At 37.7% G+C, this 23,905-nt stretch overlaps 1 protein-coding gene across 5 annotated transcripts; it reads left to right on the plus strand.

The window, feature by feature from the left end:
- The first annotated feature begins 74 nt into the window (after positions 1-74).
- On the plus strand, positions 75-23,573 carry ndrg4 (NDRG family member 4). 5 transcript variants are annotated; one of them, XM_049724123.2, is made up of 18 exons: positions 75-233; positions 7,198-7,288; positions 7,659-7,808; positions 9,100-9,138; positions 11,415-11,520; positions 13,485-13,605; positions 13,776-13,838; positions 14,866-14,926; positions 15,011-15,097; positions 15,198-15,254; positions 15,330-15,433; positions 15,661-15,717; positions 15,859-15,910; positions 17,418-17,465; positions 18,086-18,121; positions 18,196-18,247; positions 18,416-18,454; positions 19,592-23,573. In XM_049724123.2, exons 2-18 carry the CDS (start codon positions 7,211-7,213, stop codon positions 19,744-19,746), a joined length of 1,305 nt encoding a protein of 434 aa, XP_049580080.1. In that variant the 5' UTR covers positions 75-233; positions 7,198-7,210; the 3' UTR covers positions 19,747-23,573. The 5 variants fall into 5 exon arrangements, with proteins under 5 accessions (XP_049580080.1, XP_049580079.1, XP_049580081.1 ...); XM_049724122.1 differs by lacking the exon at positions 75-233 and having other exon boundaries at positions 7,187-7,288; XM_049724124.1 differs by lacking the exons at positions 75-233; positions 18,416-18,454 and having other exon boundaries at positions 7,187-7,288.
- The last annotated feature ends 332 nt before the right edge of the window (positions 23,574-23,905 follow it).

Raw genomic sequence — 23,905 nt, forward strand, 5'->3', positions numbered from 1 at the left:
ACAGCGCTCTCTCTCTCTCTCTCTCTCTCTCTCTCTCTCTCTCTCTCTCTCTCTCTCTCTCTCTCTCTCTCTCTCTCTCTCTCTCTCTCCCTCCCCAGGTCCATCCACTCCACAGACCCACACACCCTTAGTTACATACACGCTAACAATCCTCAGCAGCCTCAGGGAGATACATTCGACAAGAACAAAATCTCAGAATCTACCAATCAGAGAATCTCCTAGCAACACTGCAGGTACAATGAATCTTTATTTCTTCGCTCTATGAATTTATCTTCAATTAGATTCCCATTCATGAGCATGACATTTGAAATGATATATATCCAGAAATGTGACCATAAAAATGTGGTGCTCTTGCATGTTCAACAGGAGGGTGTAAAAATGAGGACAGTATTACTTTTTGACAGTATATTTTTTTTCATCTAATGTGTGAAAATCGCTGCTGCTTTTATTTATTTAATTTAGCCCAGACTCCTGCCATAGCGCCACATAAACACCTCTCAATGCCAGACTCTGCATTGGCATGAATCGGGTGTTGATAATTAATTATTTGAACTTATAGAGCATTATATAATGGACCTTCTTCAGCATGTTATAGCTGCCATTAAACATTACAACAAAGAGGCTAATCTGTAACAATCTAAAATTGCTTAATCTAATTACTAGTTAAAGCATGTTGCAAGGAAATGCCACACTAATACTATTGGCATATATGATTAAAATGGTTTTAGTTTAAATCAGAGAGATGATTGACTGTATTTGAGTCGATCCTGTGTTTGCATAAGCTGCCCTCTGCAACTGCATGCAGTTTCATCTTCAGTTAACTAAACAGTATTTGAAAGAGTGTTGATTTTAGAGAGCCATGTTTTTTGTCCATGCACACACTGAATCTTTTTCTGTTACATGGCTAAGAAAGAAAGAAAGAAAGAAAGAAAGAAAGAAAGAAAGAAAGAAAGAAAAAAAGAAAGAAAGAAAGAACCCATTTTAATTTTGCACGGGCTACACATGAAATTGTCACTAAAGTTGAGGCTGCCATCACATTGCAGTTTTATTTTTTTAGTTTGAAGTTTATAAATAGATTCATAAAGAGTGTGTATGCTCCAACACAAAGCTTCACGGAGCCAGTGAGTGATTACACCCCGACACTGTTTCTATGTGCACTATGTATAGCGTGACTGACTTGTGTTTACAATAGCACCCAACCAGCATTTTAATCATAATGTGGAATTACGAACTGGACAATAGACAGCAGTACTCTGGAAAAGTCTTGAGACCAACAGTGATTGTTCTTGACCATATATGATTGCCAGAATGTCAATATGTCAGGATGATGGAAAGATTTGTCTCAGGCTCAGTTCGTTTGATACCCTGTTGGTTTCTGGAGCTAAATTCCTGATAACTGTAGCTGTAACTGTCAGCCTAGATTAAAAATTTACTGCATAATATTTTCAATTCCAGTCCTCTATATTTTTCCATTTTAGGCTGAAAACGGTGCAACGTGATCTACTAAATTCACAAACACACTAAAGTAGACTTTCCCCAGGCTCGAAAATAAAAATGTGTCTGTTTTTTCTCCGAGTGCAATTTCCAAAGTACTGTCTGACCCCAAATGATCAGGATCATACCAAAATAGGCCTTCATATGTCCCGTATGTTTACGTGAGATAGCGAAAGATTAAATTATATTGGTTGAAAACAATACTCAACTGGTGGATTAGAATGAAAAAGTGGGTTGTGAAAACCATTTTGGGTGGGTCATAGTCAACTAGTGAATAATAATGTATTTATTATGTTTTTTTTCCAGAACTTCACTGAGGGCTAACAAGTTCCCACAAATAACACAAGATATTTGGAAAAGCACTTGTGTTCTCGTTACTAACTACTCTGTAAATGAAAATCTTTGGCCAGTGCACGTCATTGTGCTTATCCTCATTTCAAACCATACATGTATTTTCAGAGGTTATTATTTTGTAAAAAAAATAATAATAAATACTGTTCTTTAATTGCCTTCGATTATGCTTACAAATCGGTACTGCACACCGTCTTTGACTATTTGATCAAATATTTTTTTCTATTCTTTTGCGCTGTTTTATTTTGTACAAAGTGTAAGAATTACTCGAATTAAAGGTAGTTCACAAGGGTTATTTTTTTTCCCTCAGTCCTTTAATGTTTTGGTTTCCTACTGGACAATTGAATTGAGTTCTAAGGCCAGCACAGCTATGCACTATGGAGCCTCTTAGCCCATTGAACTTGCAAATGTTCCTAATCAGTGACGGCGTGGCATTTTGGAGTTTGCAAAGTTTCTTTGGTTCCTCAGTGATGTGAGGAAAGTATTAGTCCAAGTATCAATATTTATTTAGTAAGACTGTATTTACATGTACTCAGTGGTTTTGAAGCTTTGCAAGCCTGCTCATTGTTAATTCTATTTGGAAACAACTCATGTTGCTACTTGAAGCCCACTTTCAGCTCCCACCCCCACCCCTCCTTCACTGCATGGCATTTGGAACAGCTGAACAATGGAGGGTGGCAGCTAGTGAGCTGCTTGGAAAAGCATTGTCATTAACGTATTTAACATGCTGATAAAGCCCCTACGATGCTCGATCCAATTTACACACATTATCCACTCACCGCTAACTAGTTTTACGGCATGATATGCCTTGTTATATCATATTTATAAGGCACTAGTCAACCAGCTTGAGTCTAGAGTATAATTCAGGAATCTAACTACATTGATTATTATTGATCATAACTGAATCTGATTATTTTTTATTTTTTATACTTGATTATTATTGATTATTGATGAATCTCACAGCACAGAGCCATATGGGTTTCTTTTTTCCCAGCCAGCATTATCGTCTTGGTTCCATTGTGTCAATTTATCAACAAAGTATGTTTTCCATTCTGTATTCAGTCTGCAGCAGAAATAATAATGAAATAACGTTAACAAATCCCTTGATTTACTATGGTTATGCAGTAAATCATGTACAGGGCAAAAAAAGGACCAAAATACAACAATCTATTTTAAAACGGTTCTTAAGCCACAACAGACACTGGAACAAATCACTGAAATAAGACTGGGAGAAAAGCCAGGGCTACTGAAATGCGAAATTCCTGCTTGGTAGCAACCTACCATGATAGCCAGGACTTTTTTGGGGGCCTAGAATGGCTGTCTAGAGGTCCCTAAGAGTGTAACCATGTGTTTAAATACTTACATACGCATTTTCTCATATATTCCAAAACCAGGATTTAATGCCACAGTGATACTTGCAGATGCACTTATCAGTCATTTTGACTGCTACACTACATCAAAACAAATAAATAGGCCCATCAATTACAAAATCTGGATTAGTTCTTTTTTTTTTTTTATGGGTTTGGTACTCCTAACCTTTACACGACTCCATTTATATAATAGTCAAATCCACATTTATGAAACAAATGCAATAGTAAATCAGTTAAAAAGAAATAATCACGAAGCAAGACCAACATTTGGAGAAAAAAGAAAGCATAGATAATTATTTTCTGACAACTGTCCAAGTGCGCTTTGACACCTATGACTTCTCTGGTTAGAATCAGTTGATGGATTTGTCAACAAACACCCCTACCCCCGAGCATACGCCAGTCACATAGAGGGCACATAGAGTATAGACAAATACAGATTCAAACTCACATTCACATCTATCGACAATGATATTGTTTGCCTTATTATATATGATATAATCTCTCTCTCTCAAAAATGATAACTACAATTAATCACTGTAATGATCACCAAAAAACCTTTAAACACTCCATACAACTCTTCTAACTGTGATTACAAAGAAGCATAATGTATCTTTTCTACAACGTTGCCCACTTTATCTGAAAAGTCATCTTGGGTTAGGGTTAGGGTCGGTTTTATTGTCCGGCACAATGTGAAAGAACTTGTACAAGATAATTCCATTTACTATCACAAATGTTGTGGTTACTGGAACCTGGGAGTTTGCAATAATATTATAGAAGCAGACTGAGTGGAGAAATGGGTAAAGTGTTATCTGAGTAAAAAGTATGTCCTTTTCCCTGGTCATGAAATCATAACCTACCGTATCTGTGGTGCTGTAGAATGACTGATTTCTATTTCAACCAATGATGTGATGTGATATGATGTGTCAACAGTGACAGTAGAGTCAGACCATGGAAGAAGGGACTTAAATAGAATCCCAGCGGGCATGTCTGAAGAAAAGCCAGTCAGCCATGTCACTAACTTGTATTGGTGTTCACCGAGGACTATTACTTCCTCTTCCACGGACACGAGTAAAACCATGAAGCAAAACAGGTTTACTTAGGAATCAAATCATCCTATCAATATGCTTCACTGAGCATTGATAACTTGACATCTGGTTGTATGTTCGGTTCAGGAAGGAGTCCAACATTCACTACCTTCCCCCTTTAGTTTATTACGGGTAGCTACCTACTGTGACCGTCTGCCCTGCTGGCATACACCCTGCATTCCTGTCAGTGGACCATAGACACAACTCCAAGACTCAGAGCTTTCATGCGGTCAAAACATTCTCACTGACCATGTTGACGTGGTACAAACTGAAATTCTAACCCTAATGAACTCTATTAACAGTAAAATATTACTTGCAATATTTGATCCTTGCCCAAAATATGTCTGCCTCCACTCCACCAGGAGGCAATCATGCTCCTTTGAGCCTTTAAGCGGTACAGAAAATGGATGGATGGATGGACCACAAACTATAAGATCTCCCCCTCCATCTGGGCTAGCAAGTTGAGCAGCATGCCTACAAAGCGATCAGGTGGCATTTTTTAATTTATAAAAAGAGGTGAGAGGTGTGGCACAAGTTATGTTGGCTTCATTTTGACAATACCCTGAGCATCTGACAGTTCCTAGCCAAGAAAAACATCAGCATACTTTTCCTACTCAGCTGGCGTAGCGTTTTGTGATTTTTCTTTTCTTTCTTTTCGAACTTTAAGGCGTCATTAACAGACCGGTACTGAAGATCACATCAAGGTGGTCATAACAACAGAGCTGCGGAAGATCACTGAAGAATGCATGAAGGCCTGGCAAAAAAGGCTTGGAGAGTTTATTGGATACCAGGGGGAGTACTTGCAAGGGGAAAACATAGTTTGGGTGTGGAAAATAAACTTTGGTACATAGATTTTCTAACACACCTCACATGTTAATGTGTACATAACATGAGAATGCAGAAGAGAGAAGATATGAAAGCGCTTTTGTGTTATAGTGAGAAAAAACAAAAAGCAGCAAAGACTTGAGCCCCGCAGAATAGGATCATGCTGGGTTGTCATAGCAACTCTCTCTGCATAAAGTTACAAGCCAGAAGTCAGAAGAGGAAGAAAAGGCAAGACCAGAAGGGAAAGCAGAAGATTTTGTCTAAATGACCTCTTAGTTTGCAAATGTACTGAGCGGAAAATTCTGTTGCGTAGTAAATAATTTCTCACCCATTGAGAGTCAGGAAAAAAACTGTTCCGCTATCATTTCACACTATTTACATGATTATGTCGGTTCATTCGGTCATGATGTGCTTTGCTGATCATCAAGTACACACTCGTAGTTGAAGCGTTGATGAAAATGAGGGGTAGTTTATCTACACCCTGTTGATAAAACCAAGCATCGCGTCTATTGTCTGTCTGTCTCTCTGTATGGTAGCAGGCATAATGACAGATCTGCTTGGTCTTGGTTTGGATTTTCCTGTTTACGTCACACATTTTCCAAGCGACCTGTTGCCATGCGGTGCGATAGGTCAGCTGAAAATGTCACATGCCATTGACCGTCACTAGGCTCTTTATAAGGTAAACAAGGAAGTGGGACAAAGGCAATTCATGAAAAAAGAAATAACAAATACAATGATAGATGCGAGAGACATATTAATTTTTATTTCTATTCCTCAGGCTGGTTTGATCAAGAGCAATCATTACTTAAGGAGGTTGTTTCACATTTAAGCAAGTGTAGTACGGGCGATACAAACCGATCTTTCTGCTGATTAAAACTATAAAATAATCCAATGCTCTGCAAAAGGAATGAAGACACATGAAGAAAACTTACCCATCTTTGCCAAATAAAGGATTGGCATGATTTTGTTTCAACAAATTTTCTCTCAGGCAGTTTTTTCAAAATCATACTTAATGTACAAGACAGGGTCAAGAGTGGGTTTAATTTGTTTTTCTGTAGATTATTTTATTGTGAACTACTCAGAGGAGTGACTGATCTACCAAATATAATAAGAAAAAGTTATTATTAAAAAAAAAAAAACAACACGTTTATCTCCCCTTACTGAAAAACATACCAGACCATAACATTTCAAATCAAAGTAAAGCACATGGCAAGGAACGTCACGGTTTGCCATGATTGTCCCCCCCCCCCCACCATCGGTTAGATTGTTTACATATTTGATCATGTAATTGCTCATCCTAAAATAGCTCAATGCTTAAAGGGTAACAGGGGACACGTCAATCATGTTGGCGGTGATATATACAAGTGCGTACTTAACAATTCAAGTAGTCGAGTTTAATTATTTAGTTGAGCCACTTCTGTAAGGACTTTGTATATACTGTATATGGGTCTTCTTCTGAGTCCAAGGCATCATTTGTCCTCTATTGTCTGTTTGGAATTCCTCCAGCGCAATCTGTGTTTTTATCACAAGGGCTAAAACAACAAAGCCCAGATGTCACTTCCAGTTACTCCCAGCAGCTGATGAAGTGTGTGACCCTGGGATGTCAGTGCCAATACTTAGAGTGGAAAGTACACAACATTCCAGCACTGTTTTATGCGTTCAGGCACTTTAAATACATATTTGACAAATGCAAAATGTTAAGTCAAGCATAATTCAACTTAATAAAGATTAGTCAATTTAAACAACCCAGAAAGGCAATGTGACAAAACAAAACTAATATTTCTTGAATTTAGGTTTGTGATTAAAATGAACATAAAAAAAGAAACAAACGAAAATTGAAGTATTTTCAATTGCTGCATTATTTCCTGATTTTGCAAATATCTGACAATTCAATTTTTTTAATTATTCTGTACAGATTATTATAATTGTACAATCACTCAATTAATTTGCATCATTTAATAAAATGGACTGAATCTACTTATTTATTTCCGTACTTTTCCTTGAAGCCTATATCTATTTTCTGTGCGTGTGTGTGTGTGTGTGTGTCTGTGTGTGTGTGAGATGATTTTCAGGTTACTGCCCAGGATGGCGGGAATAAAGGAACAGCAGTTCCCTGAGGAAAAGCCCTTGCTCCCAGAAAAGAGAGGAATTGATTCAGACATGGTCAGTTAGCTTACTTGAAAATACTATTATGATTGTATTTCATATCATGTTTATTTGAGTACGGACAGATGCCACAGCATAGAAGAATGAAAAACAATCTCCAATGCACAACATCGCGGCATTTATAGCTATTGCTAATGTGTTTCTAAACAAAGATCAAAAAGATATAGTTGCGTAACTCTAATAATTAAAATAATCTAAAAACTAATAATTAAGGTCATTGACAGCCTGATTGATGCAGTGTATTGTGAGTGCCTGACCCATTTCGTTGTTAAGCGGAATAGAAGCTGACACAAATAAAGTCGACATATATATGTTGTATATGATGCAAAAGTGGATGTTTAATTTTTCATGTTGTTTCACAATACAGCAGGAAAAGGCATCAGGAGGTCAGCCATGCCCTTCGAGCCCTAAGCCCTTCAATAACCCCCCTCCTCACAGTCGTCCTACTCATCGTTGGCATGTCATCGCAAGACATTGGCTCCGGCAGACCCGCCGTCGGACCAGCGGAACCCTTCCGGTAAAAAGCCAAAACACAAATTCGTCGATTTCAGAAAACATATAAAACATAGGGAAGTGATATTTTCTCTTGATATAAATTTCATATGAAATCCATATATTTTCTTGCTTCAAATCTGAAGTTTACGATTTATCAGTGACTTTATGCTGCAAATTAGACCAAATATGAAAAAAAACTAATTAGACCAAATATGAAAAAACAGAGCTGTAACGGATAAATTCATGCAACAGCCTATAACTTTTTTTTTTCATGTCAACATAAGCATACAGTTTCATACAGTACAATATAACTTAGTTGGTAGGATTGAAGAAAACATTCATGGACAAATAGTGTATATGAGTGCAACAGATCATGATTATATTTATTATGTACCATAGTAATCAATTATTTGGATAGTATGCAAGTTGCAGTGTACAATATTTTTAATGGTACATTCCTGTTAAGGATAGAAGAAAACACCTATTGTCACTTAAATGAATTGAAACTGACAAAAATACAAAGTGATATTAAATAGTTTTGTGGTCCAACACAATAATTTTAAAAACAAACTAGCCTGCACAAAATTTATGGTACACTGTTAATAACACATTAATAAATGACAAGAGAGCGAAACTTTTATTAACTTGCCGAGGACATTGATTTCAAATTTAGTTAGACAACATGCTTGAATTCCGTCCGTCCGTCCATCCATCCATTTTTGTGGTTCTTGGGGCTGAAGCTAGCTGAAGGCGAGTCTGGCATTTCTTTGCTTTCGTAATGTCTATTACATGGGTGCCCAAATCTGTTCCATTATTCTACCTGTTTTAAATGTTTCCCACCTAATTCAAATGATCAGGATCCTGATCAGGCTTCTGCTGATCTTGCTGATGATCATTTGAATCAAGTTTGTTGGCGGGAAACATCTAAAACATGCAGGATAGTGGCCCTTCATGACCAGAGTTGGAAATCGCTGCTCCATGTGGTCACTGATTAAAAAAACAGAAGTGCTGATAGAACACGAGTTTAGGTGTTATAAACATGACGGAAAATGAAATCAAAGTACTTTTCGCTGATAAGATTGTTATTTGTAAGCACAGTAGAATTTACTCCACCACAAATAAATAAACCCTAAATAAACAAATAAACCATCCATGAAAACTCCAAACATAATGGTGATCAAGTGGCGATGAAGAGCGCACTGTTTGTGATGAGTTCCAATGGTTTTGAATACGGATTAAATGTCAATTTATAAAAATTAAATCATGTTCCACAATTCATTTGTGTTCCCCTCCTTGTCTGTCTCTCCCGGCAGGAGAACTGTGAACAGCTGATGCCAGTAGGCGATTGGAAGGTATGCTGCTATTGTTGACTTGATCTCTTAATCTTTTTGTGGCGCTGCCATCTGTAAAGGTCCAAAAATATACTGCATTTTGACATTTTAATCACTACGGCGTCCATTCCAATTTCAGTATGGGTTGTACGTACACAAACTAGACAGAAACGTAAAGGTTACATTTATTGCCTTAAATCAGGGGTGTCAAACAAATTTTTGTCCTCATAGTTTCCCTCGGAGGGCCGTTATGACTGTATGACTTTTTTACACATACAGTAGAGGCTACACAACACTGATAAATAACTAGTTTTGAAATCAGTAAAAACAGTTCAAATAATTTAAAAAGATTTATGGCAATAAAAAAAAATGCTAGCAATATCTCATGACAAAAAGTCGGCCATATAAAATGACGTGGCGGGCCGTATCTGGCCCCTGGGCCTTGAGTTTGACACCTATGCCTTAAATCAACCACGTGAAATCGAAGTTCAGCTGTACTATAAATATCATTGTTGTTCATTAGTTTATTATTTTGTTGTAACTGTGAAATCAATATATTCATTGAATGCACGTCCATCGTCCACATCCATTTTTAGATCCTCTCCGCTATCTGACTTATTGAGCGAATCCACCGATTGTTTCAGTAATAACTTTCTATTTCCTGCTGTAATTGATTAGTCTAGATTTGACTGCATTTTATCATCCTGACAACACGTACGGTAGACTCACAATCTGGATGCACTAAACACATTGAAGCTGATACGTAGCAGTGGTGCTGATGAGAGAGGATGCAATATATATGCTACCCAATCGGATGATGGCGAGGCAGCATCCTGAGCCAATCCTCGACTCCCTACACCACCCCCATGTTATTGTTGCTCACGGAATGTGAGATGAACGCGAGCCGAGGGGGGGGGCTTCAGCTTTAAATTCTGGGTGCGGAAAGCTCCCAAGCAGACAAAGGCACTGCAGCAGTGTGCACCATCCATCATTCAGCTCCACTCTTCGTTTTCCACCGGGGTGTTGATCATCTGAATTTTTTGTACCCACTGAGAGAACATTTACTGTGGAATCATGCCTGAATGCTGGGACGGGGTGAGTGGAGTAAATTTAGGGCATATTGTACACCGTGGCGAGTGATGCATCTGAGTGACGCAGGTTGTCATATGGCGCATTTGTGAATTTGCTGGTGAATTTGGAATTGATCATTGTAAATCATTTGTAGTTGATGACAAGAAATTGAAAATTACAATGTTTCATATTTTACCACGGAACAGACAAAAAAAAACGCAAATGTTGAGTACAATGCTGGTTTCTACTTTGTTTTCCTGCAAAGCAGAAACTGCAGTGTCAGAGGAAATAATGGGTCATTCTGTTCCTTTAGCCTACTGACACACTTAAGAATGCCACCACAGATGCTCTTTTCCTCTGCGGATGAACATGCATCCAATGTGTACTTGTGCGTGGGTGTGTGTGCTTGCTTATTTAAAGAAAGCATTAAAGATATTTGCAGCCATGTTAACCTTGAAATTAATAACGTGCGAAAATTCTGAATAAAACGAAACTAATATTTCATGTCTCTGATTTTTTAAAATCTCTTTGGGCTTTTTGAATATTGAGTGTAAAATAGATCATTTCTTCCATCTCAAAAGCTGAAGGTCATCATGTTAGCAACCCTTAATGCTGTGTTTGTAATCTAATCGTAAAAACAATCTCCTAACAAGTCTGATGCAGTGACTGTCTGAGATAGAACAGTAATTCCATTTGATCCAATTTTGAAGTAATAATTAGCTGAATTAGGTCCTATCGCATGGCTGGACAACTGCAGAACTGCAATACTATCTGTGGCCAAGGTAAAGAGGGTTTGTTTTATCATTCCGCTTCAATCATAGTGAATCATTTGGACATTATGTAAAATAAATAAATAAAAAATAAATAAATAAATAAATTATGAAAATGAAGCCCCGTGCTCTGGCCATCACTTGTGTTTTCTCTATAGTTAAATACCTAAATATGTCAATCTGCTTTGATTAGTTATGCATACAAGTATCTTCACCTCCATTTTAAATGTTGATGGTTGTGATTGACATGACTTATTGCAGAATTGTTCTTTATAAAGTGTAAGAAAAAAATCTTGATTACCTACAACATTTATTATTTAGGATGAATTATATATTTACTGGATTTTTTTTGAATGTGTTCAAAACACAATTTTGGCTTCAAATTCTGCACAAGTGGATATGTTTATTATGAAGTCAGGTGACCAAGCAGGTGAACAAGTGTTTTTTTCTTCACAGGAACATGATGTTGAGACTCCTTATGGGATGCTGCATGTGGTTATCCGCGGGGCGCCTAAAGGGAACAAGCCTGCTATTCTCACCTATCATGATGTGGGACTGAACCGTGAGTCATGTGTATTTCTTTCTCGACAGATGTGCCAGTATGTTTTTTATAAAGGTGTTTCTGCCCTTGCTTCACGTGCTAATTGGCTCTTTTCAGTCACACACATATATGCATATACACACACAAACACACACAAAGTGAGAAAGAGAAGCAACACATTTATTTTTAAAGGGAGAACAAATGGAATTGGTTATGTGCTGTACAATAATACACAAAATTAAATGTCATCAATACATACTCTTTGTATTTGAATTCAACATGACTAATTTCCATCACAAGTCACCACTTATTATTATTATTTTTTTTCACATTCACAAATGATTTGCATCTCACGATGAGGTTCCCACTAAAATCATAACATGAGTTGAGAGTTGGCTGTCACGCTATAAATGTAAATGTTCAAGATTGCAGCAATGTGAATAATTTGAAAAACAAAAGACATTTGAGCAGGTGCTCACATATGACAAAATAAAAGCACCAGAGCAGGGATGAGAGTGACAAGGATGAAAATGTTGAGGAGGTGAGGAGACAAATGAAAGAGTGAGTGGGAATAACAGTGATGAAAAGTAGGTCAGAAAAACATCCATGTCCTTTGGAGGGAGGCGGGGCGGAGCCAGCAGCAATGCAGATGCGTTATCGAGAGCGATTGGGGGTTGAGTATATTAGCACAACTCTCATTATTGCTGCTTTTCTATTTGTTTTTTTAAAGGTGGCAACATTGGTGAAAAAAAATACATATGGATAGCATCGATTATGATTGTCTTGGTGTTCACAATCAAGCAGTTTGAAACTAAATTCCTATTTATCTGCATTATAATATAGTCTGCCATTAACTCGGAAACAGAGAGAGAAAGAGAGAGAGAGAGAGAGAGAGAGAGAGAGAGAGAGAGAGAGAGAGAGAGAGAGAGAGAGAGAGAGAGAAAGTAGGTCATTGAGTCTGCAACGTGCAAAGTGCAGACTGCAATCTGCCAATGGATAATTCAATGAGAGAAATGTCTCACCTATAGTAAGTATTTATGCGGCAGTGTGCCAGGCCAATTAAACGATTTAACTAATGCTGCTTAGTTCGAGCCTCAGAAAGACACAATGTTGCTCACACACATGCAGGCTCAAAGCAGGCCAAAACAAAGCCTGAAGAGAGGAGTGCACGTGGAGGGCTGACATCTGTAATCCCTCGCTATATTGCGGTTCATTTATCGCGGCTTCAGTACATTGCGGATTTTTTCCACCAAAAAAAACAATCAAGAATTCAAAATAAAAGTTCTACATGTAAATTGAGGAATTATGGCACGAAATTTGCCCGCACGCCAGCAGAAGGCAGGGAGTGCCCACACAATTGCAGTACGTACACTTGTATCTTGTTATAAAAAAAAAACCACATGTACAGTATTGTACCTTGTTATAATTTTTTTTTATAATAATAAGAGTTCTAAAAACATATTTACAGTATGTACACTTTACCTTGTTAGAAAAAGTTAATAATAAAATAGGTCTAAAAACATATTTACAGTATGTATACTTTAGCTACATCTACATATGTTACACATACATGCATATTCATATTTATATTATTTTCTGTATGTTATTTATACTATTAATATAATATTTACATGTTTGAAACTACAGTAATCCCTTGTTTATCGCGGATAATTGGGTCCCAAAACCACCCGCAATAAGTGAAATACGGTCACCCTCTCATCTGAACATTTTTTTTTTTTTTGTAAATTTTTTGTGTGTCAATAAATGTATATGAAACCATTTAAGTGCACATTTTATTATTAGAACATTAAATAATTGTTTCAAGCATGTAAATAATGCATTAATTGTATAAATAACATACAGAAAATGTTGTATAAATATTGAAAATATAAATATTATACGTGTGTGCGTGTAACAAGTACTGGGCAGACTAACGAGTTAGCGGAAAGATGCTAATTCGCTTTTCACTTTCTTTGCTCTTGCAGACAAGCTGTGCTTCAATTCTTTCTTCAATAATGAGGATATGCAAGAGATTACCAAGCACTTTGTGATTTGTCACGTCGACGCTCCGGGGCAGCAGATTGGAGCGTCGCAGTTGCCACAAGGGTACACACAAGCAGATTTGTACAAATATCATCACTGAACTTGACCTACTTTATTTAAGAAAGAAAAATAATCCATTTGGATTTAGCCTTGTGGTTTGATAGATGAGTCACGAATGCAGCACTTTTCAAGCTTCCTCACTGATGTACATACATGTCCCTTTCCTTCCACAGGTACCAGTATCCCACTATGGACCAGTTGGCGAGCATGTTGTCCACTGTGGTGCAGCATTTTGGGTTAGCACATTTTACATTTCACTAGCACATGCCATGTTTTCGTTGTGCCAGCCTTGCCGTTTACTGGGACATCATGTCCTTGTTTTGCTGGCAAAGATGATCTACTGTGTTTCTGCACTGCAGAAAATCTGTTAATAAAATGCCTTTGAGTGAAACACACACACGCACACACACACGGTGATGCCAAGCGTTAAGTGAGTTGACTGCTCTTAAACTTGGTATTTGGCACTATGACGATGTGCGAGAATTAATTATCAACTCTGAGAATGTGTTTTAAGACAAGTGCACAATGCTCAGTCCATTAAAAAACTCAATTGGTTTTAGCCTTAAACTGAAAGTGCACAGCCACAAGGAATGTGAGAAAAGTGCCAACACACTCTGCTAAGGCTTGCCAAATATTGACCAACACATTTTCCTGCTTTTTTTTGGGACATTTTGCCAATTCTAGCCTGACTCTCAGCTTGTGTACCATCTCTATTTGCACCTCATTTTAATTCTAATGCATTTGAATTAAAACTATGAAGTATTTCAGAGTTGCACAATCGTTGTACAAAACAAATTAGTCTAGCAAATCATGAGCTAGTCCTCAGGAGTGCCAAATGTTTTACAAATTCTGCCACAGTATTACTTTGTAATAACAAATAAAAGGGGCCATTAGAGGAAATGGATCCGTGTAGAAGTATATGTTTCATTAAAGTTTAGGTTTAAGTGAAATTTGCCAGCTGTATAAAAAATAATATGGTACATAGTACAATCTGCAAAATCTAATTTCTACCAAACTACAGTAATGATGTATACTTATTATTTATTTTTTTTATGTTACATTACAAAACAGTTTTTCTCTAATTTTATTGATGAAGCCTAAACTTGAAGAACTTGGAGAAATTTTTAAATTCAGGCTATTCTGCTGGTAATTTGTTGAATGCTTTGTTGGCAAAGAAGAAATTTAGTAAGGGCAGTATCACTCCCAAAATATTACATCTACTGTGTCTTGAATTAAAAAATGGCAATCATTGAACTGTTTTAGATTCAAGAGTATCGTTGGGATTGGCGTTGGCGCTGGATCGTACATCCTGGCCAAGTTTGCTGTGAGTCCATTTGACATATTGTATAAATTCACAGTATTCCTCTAAAGTGGCCAACCTGTGAAAGAAAAAAAAATCTGTTTTTAGCTGATCTTCCCTGACCTTGTGGAGGGTTTGGTTCTGCTCAACATTGACCCCAATGGTAAAGGATGGATTGACTGGGCTGCTACAAAGGTACCTGCCCGAATGTTTTTCTGTGACTGAATTAGCTTTCCAAACTGTGACTGGGCATCCTGAAAATACTTTTAATATTCAATCTGTGTCCCTCCTCTAGCTGTCAGGACTGACAAGCGCCCTGCCAGATACTGTACTGCCACATCTTTTCAGTCAGGTATATTGAGGATTCCTTGTAGCACCAGCCCTTGCGTAATAGCCAGAAAACCATGAAGCTTTTATTTGTGCACAGGAGGAGCTTATGAACAACACAGAACTGGTGCAAAGCTACCGGCAACAGATCAACAACACCATCAACCAGTTCAACCTGCAGCTTTTCTGGAACATGTACAACAGGTAGAAGAATTGTTTTGTCATCGTTCCAAGATTGCCCCAAACAAGCTAGCATCCCCATAAACCGCTTTTTCATAATCATGACATCCAAAATTTAATGCTTAGTCAGATCTCTCCCAACCCTAAGCATCACACACTAATCTTCAGATTAATTCCAAAGTTCACCATCGGTACTTTTCATAGACAGTCTGTCAATCAACGCAATATTTTATTAATTTTATCCTTTCTAGTCGGAGGGACTTGGAGATGAACCGCAGTGGGACTGCACTGAATGCCAAAACTCTGAAGTAAGTCCAAAACACCTTTCCGTTACAATGCAGTGACGGCAGAATCTGTTCTGGTAACAGTGGAGGGATTTTTAGAACATCATTATATTAGAAATAACAGATGCATGAGCTCAGTAAAATGTTTACCATTTATTGTTTTAGGTGTCCGGTTATGTTGGTTGTGGGAGACAATTCCCCTGCTGAGGAAGGAGTGGTGAGTCCCTCTTTGTTCCCTTTCAACATTTTCTACCTGAATGAAGTGGAAAAAAATCTAGTTGTCTCCTTTTCCATTCATTCTCAGACATAACTAATTTCTCAACTCTCTTGAACTAGATCGTTAAAGAAACATTATCTGCAAACAATACAGTTATTGTCTATTTCATTTAATAACATCCTTAATGTAAATGCTGTATATGTCACGGCCGAGACAGAGCGACCTGGTGCAGCACGGACCTTTATTGAGTTGGAAGTGGAAAGCTGGATAATAGGGACTAACACGGGCAGGAGAAACAAATAACAGGTCGGGCAACATGCAGGTATCAGACAGGTAGCAAGCCAGACAAACTGAGCCGAAGTGATGGGCTTGCAGGGTTTGAGTCAGAGAGTGAATGAGCTAGGAGTAGGTGTGGTAATGAGCAGCAGTCAATGCTGATCACTGCATGATAGGACTGGAAGGGCAGGAGCAGAGAAAGAGAACTGTCTGAGGTCCTGATCAGTGCCAGACATGGCTGAGAACAATTGACGGGAGGAAAATCATTGGTCAGCTTGGCAGGTGGCACGGGCATGTGACGGTATAATGAAAAGGAGCATTGTTTGATCTCTGGCTGCAGAAGTTACTAATAGTTAATGTTTTTGTTCAACCAAAAATCTTCAAAAAAAAACAAAAAAAACAAAAACAAAACCACCGCACATAATCAGATGGTCATGTTATGACTTCCAGGCCTCTCAATTTGAAATACCGTATTTTCCGCACTATAAGGCGCACCTAAAAACTTCCAATTTTCTCAAAGGCCGACAGTGCGCCTTATAATCTGGTGCGCCTTATAGTGCGGAAAATACGGTATATGCTTCTGTAATAGCTGAGCTGCTGCATGAAGAACCTTAAATCAAACCACTTGTTTTGAAAACAGGAGGAATAAGATGGAGTCCAGGTTGGTATGAGAACGAGAATAGATATTGCATAAGCAACTGCAGAACGAAGGCATGATAAAAAGAGCAAGAGGAAGCATTCTTAAAAAAAGGTTTTTCTTAGATGTGATAGATGGAGGTCACGTCTGCTGATGTGAGCAGTTGAGGCAGCGTTTTCTTCTAAATATATACAGTCATAGTTTATTACTCGGAAGCCAGAAAAGCTTAGGAGAGAAGGGAACATGTTACCTAATAATCATGTATTCTTTTCAGCTGTTTAAGATATGCATTTGAAAAAGCGATTTGGTGGATTTGGGTTAAACAGCAGAATGCAGTGAGCAAACGCGCATGTGTGTTTGAGTGTGTGTGAGCATTCGTGTGTGACTGTGTTTTCAGCCCCACCGGAATGAGTCATCACTGCAGCACACTGAAGTATCTGGGTCACTCATAGACCCTTTTAAAATGGATTCCATACCATTGATGTAGTCACTCCATTTGCAGTGTGTTGTCTTTTTAAAAGTTATAGTTCAATACAATGATGTGAAACACTTTTTATTATTGAGGTGGCTTATTATGTTTAACTTGCTCTCAAGGTTGAGTGCAACTCCAAGCTTGACCCAACCAACACCACCTTCCTTAAGGTAAACACAATCTCTGCATGCCTTATGGTCATCTGAATAATAATGTACATGGAATGTGTATAATGACGACTATAGGCATCAGTTTTTGTTTATTGTTACAATAGTATCAAGATGTTGTTTTTTTTCAACAAATTACAAAATCACTATCTGCAATGAAAGTCAATCACCAGATTAAAAATGAGAAATTAGAATTATGACCCAAGTATTTCATGTGACGTTCTTGTTGTCATAATTATACACAACTTCAAAATGCTTTAGCTGTTTAAGCAAAATAATAGCTACCATTATCAATTATGACCTCATAATACCGAAGTTATTGTCCTAGAACGTCCTGAACATCTTACATGTTGTGTTACCACTATAGGGTCCGAAAGTTTTATAATAACCATTTGAGATCTTTTTTCTTTAACTCATTTACAGCCAGCTCTGTTCAAATGAATCTTAGACGTCCATAGCTGTCAGTGGCAGTATATGAGTCAAATAAATAATGTTTAAAATTGTCTTTAGTGTCATGGACAGAAGTCAATGATGGTAAAATACAAGCTGAAATGCCAAGAAGTGCAGACAAGTTTTCAGGAACAAAGAACTTGGTTCATGGCTATTTATTTTTCTCGTGACAGATGGCTGACTCTGGTGGACTACCCCAGCTTACACAGGTAACAAAAAAACTTAGCACGGAACGAGTCACTTGAAAAAAAAAACTATTCATGTGGATGTCTTGTTTTTACAGCCTGGGAAGCTCACTGAAGCGTTCAAGTATTTCCTTCAAGGAATGGGCTACAGTAAGTATCCTCAAGTACTTATTGCAAGCAAGATTTTTTATCTTTGTCACAATATATTTGTCAACATTCATCTTAGCAGGAGTATTCAGTATTTGAGGCCGGGTTTTGTCCGGAGAGACACAAACTGTATTAATGTTGGCCTCTGTCTCCCTTACCTTGTTCTCTCAGTCGCTTATGTGAAGGATCGGAGGTTGAGTGGAGGGCCAGGTACTTCCTCCTCCACATTCACCTCTGACCTCTTATTGCTGCCCTGTATGATGCTCTTTTCCAACGTTGATTTCAATTTGCTTTAAGTGCAACGTTTTGGGATGTTTTTTGGTTTTTTTTCCGGCATTTGCAAGATCCCAAGGCCCCTCATCTCTGAATATTTTTTCCTTCAATGGAAAAATATAATCTCCTTTGTTTACCTCCCTTCATCATGCCATTTGCGAAACTGTTCTTTGCATGGCCCTTAACTGGCTTTGGCAAGGCCTTGCTCATTGCATTCATGACAAATGTAAATATCTTAAATTACCAACATGAACAACTGCAATAGATATTCTTATGTATATTCATTTATAGTATTTCTATTCATATATACAAACATAAATCACATATTTCATGCGTCTACTCACAGGTGTCAAATTCAAGGCCCAGATTCAGAATAGTTTGCCCGCTGAAGCAAATTGTCTATTCAAAATATTAATCATTTGATTTATTGTACTGATTATAATCCCCAAAGGGGAATTTAATTTACACTCTGCTTTTTATTCATGCTTCTTTTTATAAATCTGAACCAAAATTGCAAATTGCCTTCACTTTTTTATAACACTGAGGTATCAAAAACTTTTTGTGTTGCCTTTTATAACTGAGCAATGATTAACAAAAGTGATTATCCATCAATCTTTTGTCCATATGTAAATAATATTGTGAGGCCTTTGAGGGAAACCATAACGACACTGTGGCGTGCAACAAAATTGATTTGACATCTGTGGTCTCCGTGGTCATGAGACGGTTACTAAGAAAGGTCGCAAGTTAGCTCAAAGTGAAGTCACGTATTTCAAAGCAGCTCAAGAAACCATCTCAAACTATCTCTTCAAAAAAATATGGAAAAAAAACAAAAAAGCAGTGCTCACTGCAATGAGCCCAAGCTTCTCAATTACATGCTACTCATAATGCATTTGTGGGTAGACCAACAACACCAACAGCCACATTGACCAAATCCAGGCTCTTGTTTGATCATCCACAGCATAATGGGGACACCTTAATTGCACTAAGAGCATGACCTCCCCTCATACCAATAATAAGAAGCACCTGAACACACGTGAAAGTTCTTTTCTTTACCCCATCTGCTTCTCCTCCCAGTGCCTTCTGCCAGTATGACTCGCCTGGCCCGCTCCAGGACCGCCTCTCTGACAAGCGCCAGCTCCATGGATGGGTCACGTTCTCGTGCCTGCACCCACTCCGACAGCACCGAGGGAGTTGGTGCAGTCACCCAAACCATGGAGGTTTCCTGTTGAGGTGGCAGGGAAAAAAAAAAAAAGGGAAGGGAGGGGTGGAGCTACAGAGAGAGAAGCCATAGGGGGTAACAATCACTTTAGGATATCAATGTGACAGGAAGACGTTAACAGCCATGATCGCTCTCTGTGGTCTCATCCCCGAGATCTTTTATCTGCTATTTTCTCTCCTCCTGTATTGTAATAAAACAGTTAATGTGCAGTTAGAGTCAGAAGTATAAATACTACATTCATCGAGGGCATAAATGTCACATTCATTCCGTATCTTTACGTAATGATTGATTTGAAGTTTCCTTTATCCATGGTGGAAAAATTCTTCAATGGGTTTTAAAGCCTTGAATTGAGTGTGCACGTTTGAATTTAAGAATTTTCTGTAATCCACACAGAGCCAAAATGTTTTAGACATAATGTAATATATGCATATATTCAACTCAATTGTCTGCAGATGATCGTTTCGCTTTGCCATTATTGAGCTTGACCTTAAGCATCTGATTGAGATAAAACTCACAAAGGTACATTTGAGCAAAAGATGTAATTGTGAGTAGGGCTGCATTTTTTTTTTCATGGTTTAATAATAAAGAAAAGTACAAATAAGACATTTCCTGTTAATATTGAACAACAAACTGGTTTTCATTTTTAGATAATCATTGTATACTCAAATGTAAACAGTGCAAAGGAGTCCACGAGCATATTACAGTAGTCCACTTTAGTTTCTAGAAACATTTTAAACAAACCTCTCCCCGTAGTTTTTGGTCTAAGAGACAAAATGAAGTCTGATCGAACCACAGTAGACTTTGTCCTGGGTCTTAAATCCAGTGTACACTTAAATAAACGGGTTAGGGCAGGAAAAAAATGCCTCGCACAATTTTTTGAGCAGAGATACTCAAATATTTGCGAGTGTTGTACTGTCTGCACATTATTTTAGGATGTACGCATAATTTTGACCTGTGTGGATTAAAGAAATTCCACCAAAAAATGAAAATAATTTATATGTGCATCCAATTCTTGTTTTAAAAACTCCTTGACAGAACAGTTCCTATCAATCATTAAAAGCCCTGAATAAATATAAGATTTGTGCCAATGATGAGTGTTTTGAAACTTTATATTCTACTGCTATTCCCAACCCCCACCTTCGTAATACTCTCCACAAACTCACTCTTGCTGCCCAGCACTTGAATTTGTATTCTTGACTATCTCATACTTGTGTTTGCTAAGTATCCCCTTATTGGCTCGAGCCCCTTCCACCCCCCCCTCCCCCCAGCACATGGCCCACACATAAACACGTTAATTATTTCTGTAGCAATATTTAATAAAGAGCTGCTTATGTAAGGATATGAAAAGTAGAATTTGATCAAGACAAGGAATATGTAAGATGTGCAAAAATATGTTTTGTATCAGCACATGGTGGTCACAGGATGTCCAGAATTTGACAGACAGCCAACTGCATCATTTAAGTCGTGCTTTGTCTGTGCGTAATTGTTGTTGCATTATTGCTAGACGACTCACAACCCATGACGCTGACTATTTTAAAGCTTCATTTAAGTTGTGTGTGTTAGGGGTTGTATAGACTAGTTTAGGTGTCGACTTTTCTCCACAATGACCTTTGGTCCGTGATGCTGACTTTAATAATAATCCTATTTTCTTACTTGAGAAGGAGGCAGAGCTGCATGCAACATCAGATGAGTGAAGAACTTGAAATGAAGTTACTTGGCTGTTCCAGCGAAAAGCACAGAGCAAGAGAAAAAAAAAAAACAAACATATATATATGTTGCTATACTAGACGTCGACTTGACTTTCATTCGATTGGTGTCGACAATTAAAAAAAAAAAAATCTGAAGTCACGCACTCCTGGTGTGTGTAATAACATTCCAAGCTGAAGCCAACTCCTCATTTTTATTGACCTAATTTTAATGACATATTTTACAATTATGTGGCCCAAGTATACCTTACACAAGTTCAACACAAACACATACTTGCCTGACTTCAAGCGGAATGACATTATATGATTTGTGAGCTATTGAAATGTATGTATTGTTTATGATCACAACAGATATTGCCTCCAAATGCAATTTATTATTTACGCGTAGAGCAGCTTTAATATGAGCGCCATGTGTAAGTCAAGACAATCCACAACAGTAACATAGTGTAGAATTGTACTTAGTAACATCTAGTATATGCATGCGATGTGTAATGCTTCATTATGTGGGTAGTCGACATAGTGGCTTACTCCATTAGAGCCAAGATAGTAACTACTATCATCAGTCTGTAACTTCACTGCATGATTGTGGTTATGATTGTAGTCAACTCTTTGTGGTCTTCACTATGACAATCACATTCTGAACAAACAAAATAATCGGACATGCACTTCCCTAAATGCAACTAGCCCCTCTTTTACCAAAGTTAAACGCACGTGCAAACATACACACACGCTCACGATAAATACAGTACATTTTACATATTTATACATGCCATACAAAATTTGATGGGCTGGTAGAAAAAAAGGCATAATGTCACACATAGTATTAGATTAGTTCATCACTTCAGTGTAAAGTCAGTATTTTTTTGGGTGTGCTATGTAACCATAAACTCATAAGTATGCTTTTAGAGCTTTAGAGTAGGAGAAATTGTGTGTGTTTGCCCGCTCTTATACTGGGCCGCAATAGGTCCCCTGGTTATTGGATTATTAGTGTACAGCATCAATGCACCAATGTCATCAATGTCTCCGATTACAAAATGTTTTTGTTCAGGTCAGGCATAGTTTTATTGCTGAGGTGTGCACATTTCTGAGATGACCTGTGAGGAGCGGGGCTGTTTTGGAGCCATTTGGGCACCAAGCTCAGAATGTAGGGCAACCCCCAACCACTTTAAAAAAAATATTCCCACTCCCTAAAAAAGGTGCCCCGATTCTCACAGGTGAACCCGGTTGCACCCTAAAGGGCTATCAGCTGAAGTCACTTTTATGAAAATGTCTGCCATTAGTTTTTTTTTTTCTGACCACTGAGGGACTGACAGACTGTGGGATTTTGTTGATATTGGAGAATAAACTGTCATGGAGTGTAAAAATCAAAATAGAGGCGTTAGAATAAGATATTGCATGGAAAACAGACACCTCAATCATTTGCATGGAGTGGAGAGGATGTGGAGTGTATCAAAAAGCTACTTTCAACATAAACTGTCCACGGGCGGGGGGGTAGGGGGGGTGTGGTGTTCTCCTGAATGTATTTTGTCCTTTTTTGAAGTGCTGTACAGTATTGTCACCCTAAACCTTATCCTCTCAGAATTTCTACACTATACTTTGTACCTCCACTTAAGCCAACATTAATGACTTTATGATTTGCCCTTCACAAAAGTAGTTTAGATGACGACTTGTGCTTTGGCACTGAACGAGTTTAGACCTTGGCCCTCCTTGCACTTGTAGATATATATATACATATATATATATTATTTTATTTTCTAGAGTAGGTTACTAACACCAAACAAACATTGATGTTAGTATATGGTGAAATTTGTTCTTTTTGCCTTTGTGTTTGAAACATTATTTTAGTCAAGTGATTTGTTCACGTGCATTAATACATGTATTCTTCTTCTTTGTGTCATTACGATTAATTTCACTTGAGCAATAAGTATGGTTTTCTTCTTGTTTGCATTGTTTCATAATGTCTTCCCTATGAGCAATCACACCAGTAGACAGATTTTTACCTGCTTGGCTGTCATGTGTGATGTAAAGTTTAAATGTTATACATACAAATATATATACAACATAAGCTGTCACTGTCCCATGTACTAGTAACAACTACAAGTAACAAGTCAATAAAGACCTAATGTCAGTATTTGCTGTGTGTAACGGAATCAAATTTGAATCTCTTTCTATCAACTGTATTTAGTGAAGTGTTTCTTATTGGTCAGTATGAACAGTATGTTCAAACTTCTAATTAATCATACGAAAAATTTCAGTTGCATTAAATCTCTTGGTGTAATATTTGTGTCAAAAAGAAATGTGCGTGTCTGCTTAGTCACAATTGCATACACAACAATTTAAACGCAACATTGAATATTTATAAATGATAAATGCACACACAACAATAAAAAAAACCGTAAAATTTGTGCATATAGCACGAGCACATGACACAAACAGGTCAAAGCAATTAATAAAAACTGTCAT

The sequence above is a fragment of the Syngnathus scovelli genome, chromosome 6 (genome assembly GCF_024217435.2).
Source record: "Syngnathus scovelli strain Florida chromosome 6, RoL_Ssco_1.2, whole genome shotgun sequence".
In the NCBI taxonomy this organism is placed as follows: domain Eukaryota; kingdom Metazoa; phylum Chordata; class Actinopteri; order Syngnathiformes; family Syngnathidae; genus Syngnathus; species Syngnathus scovelli.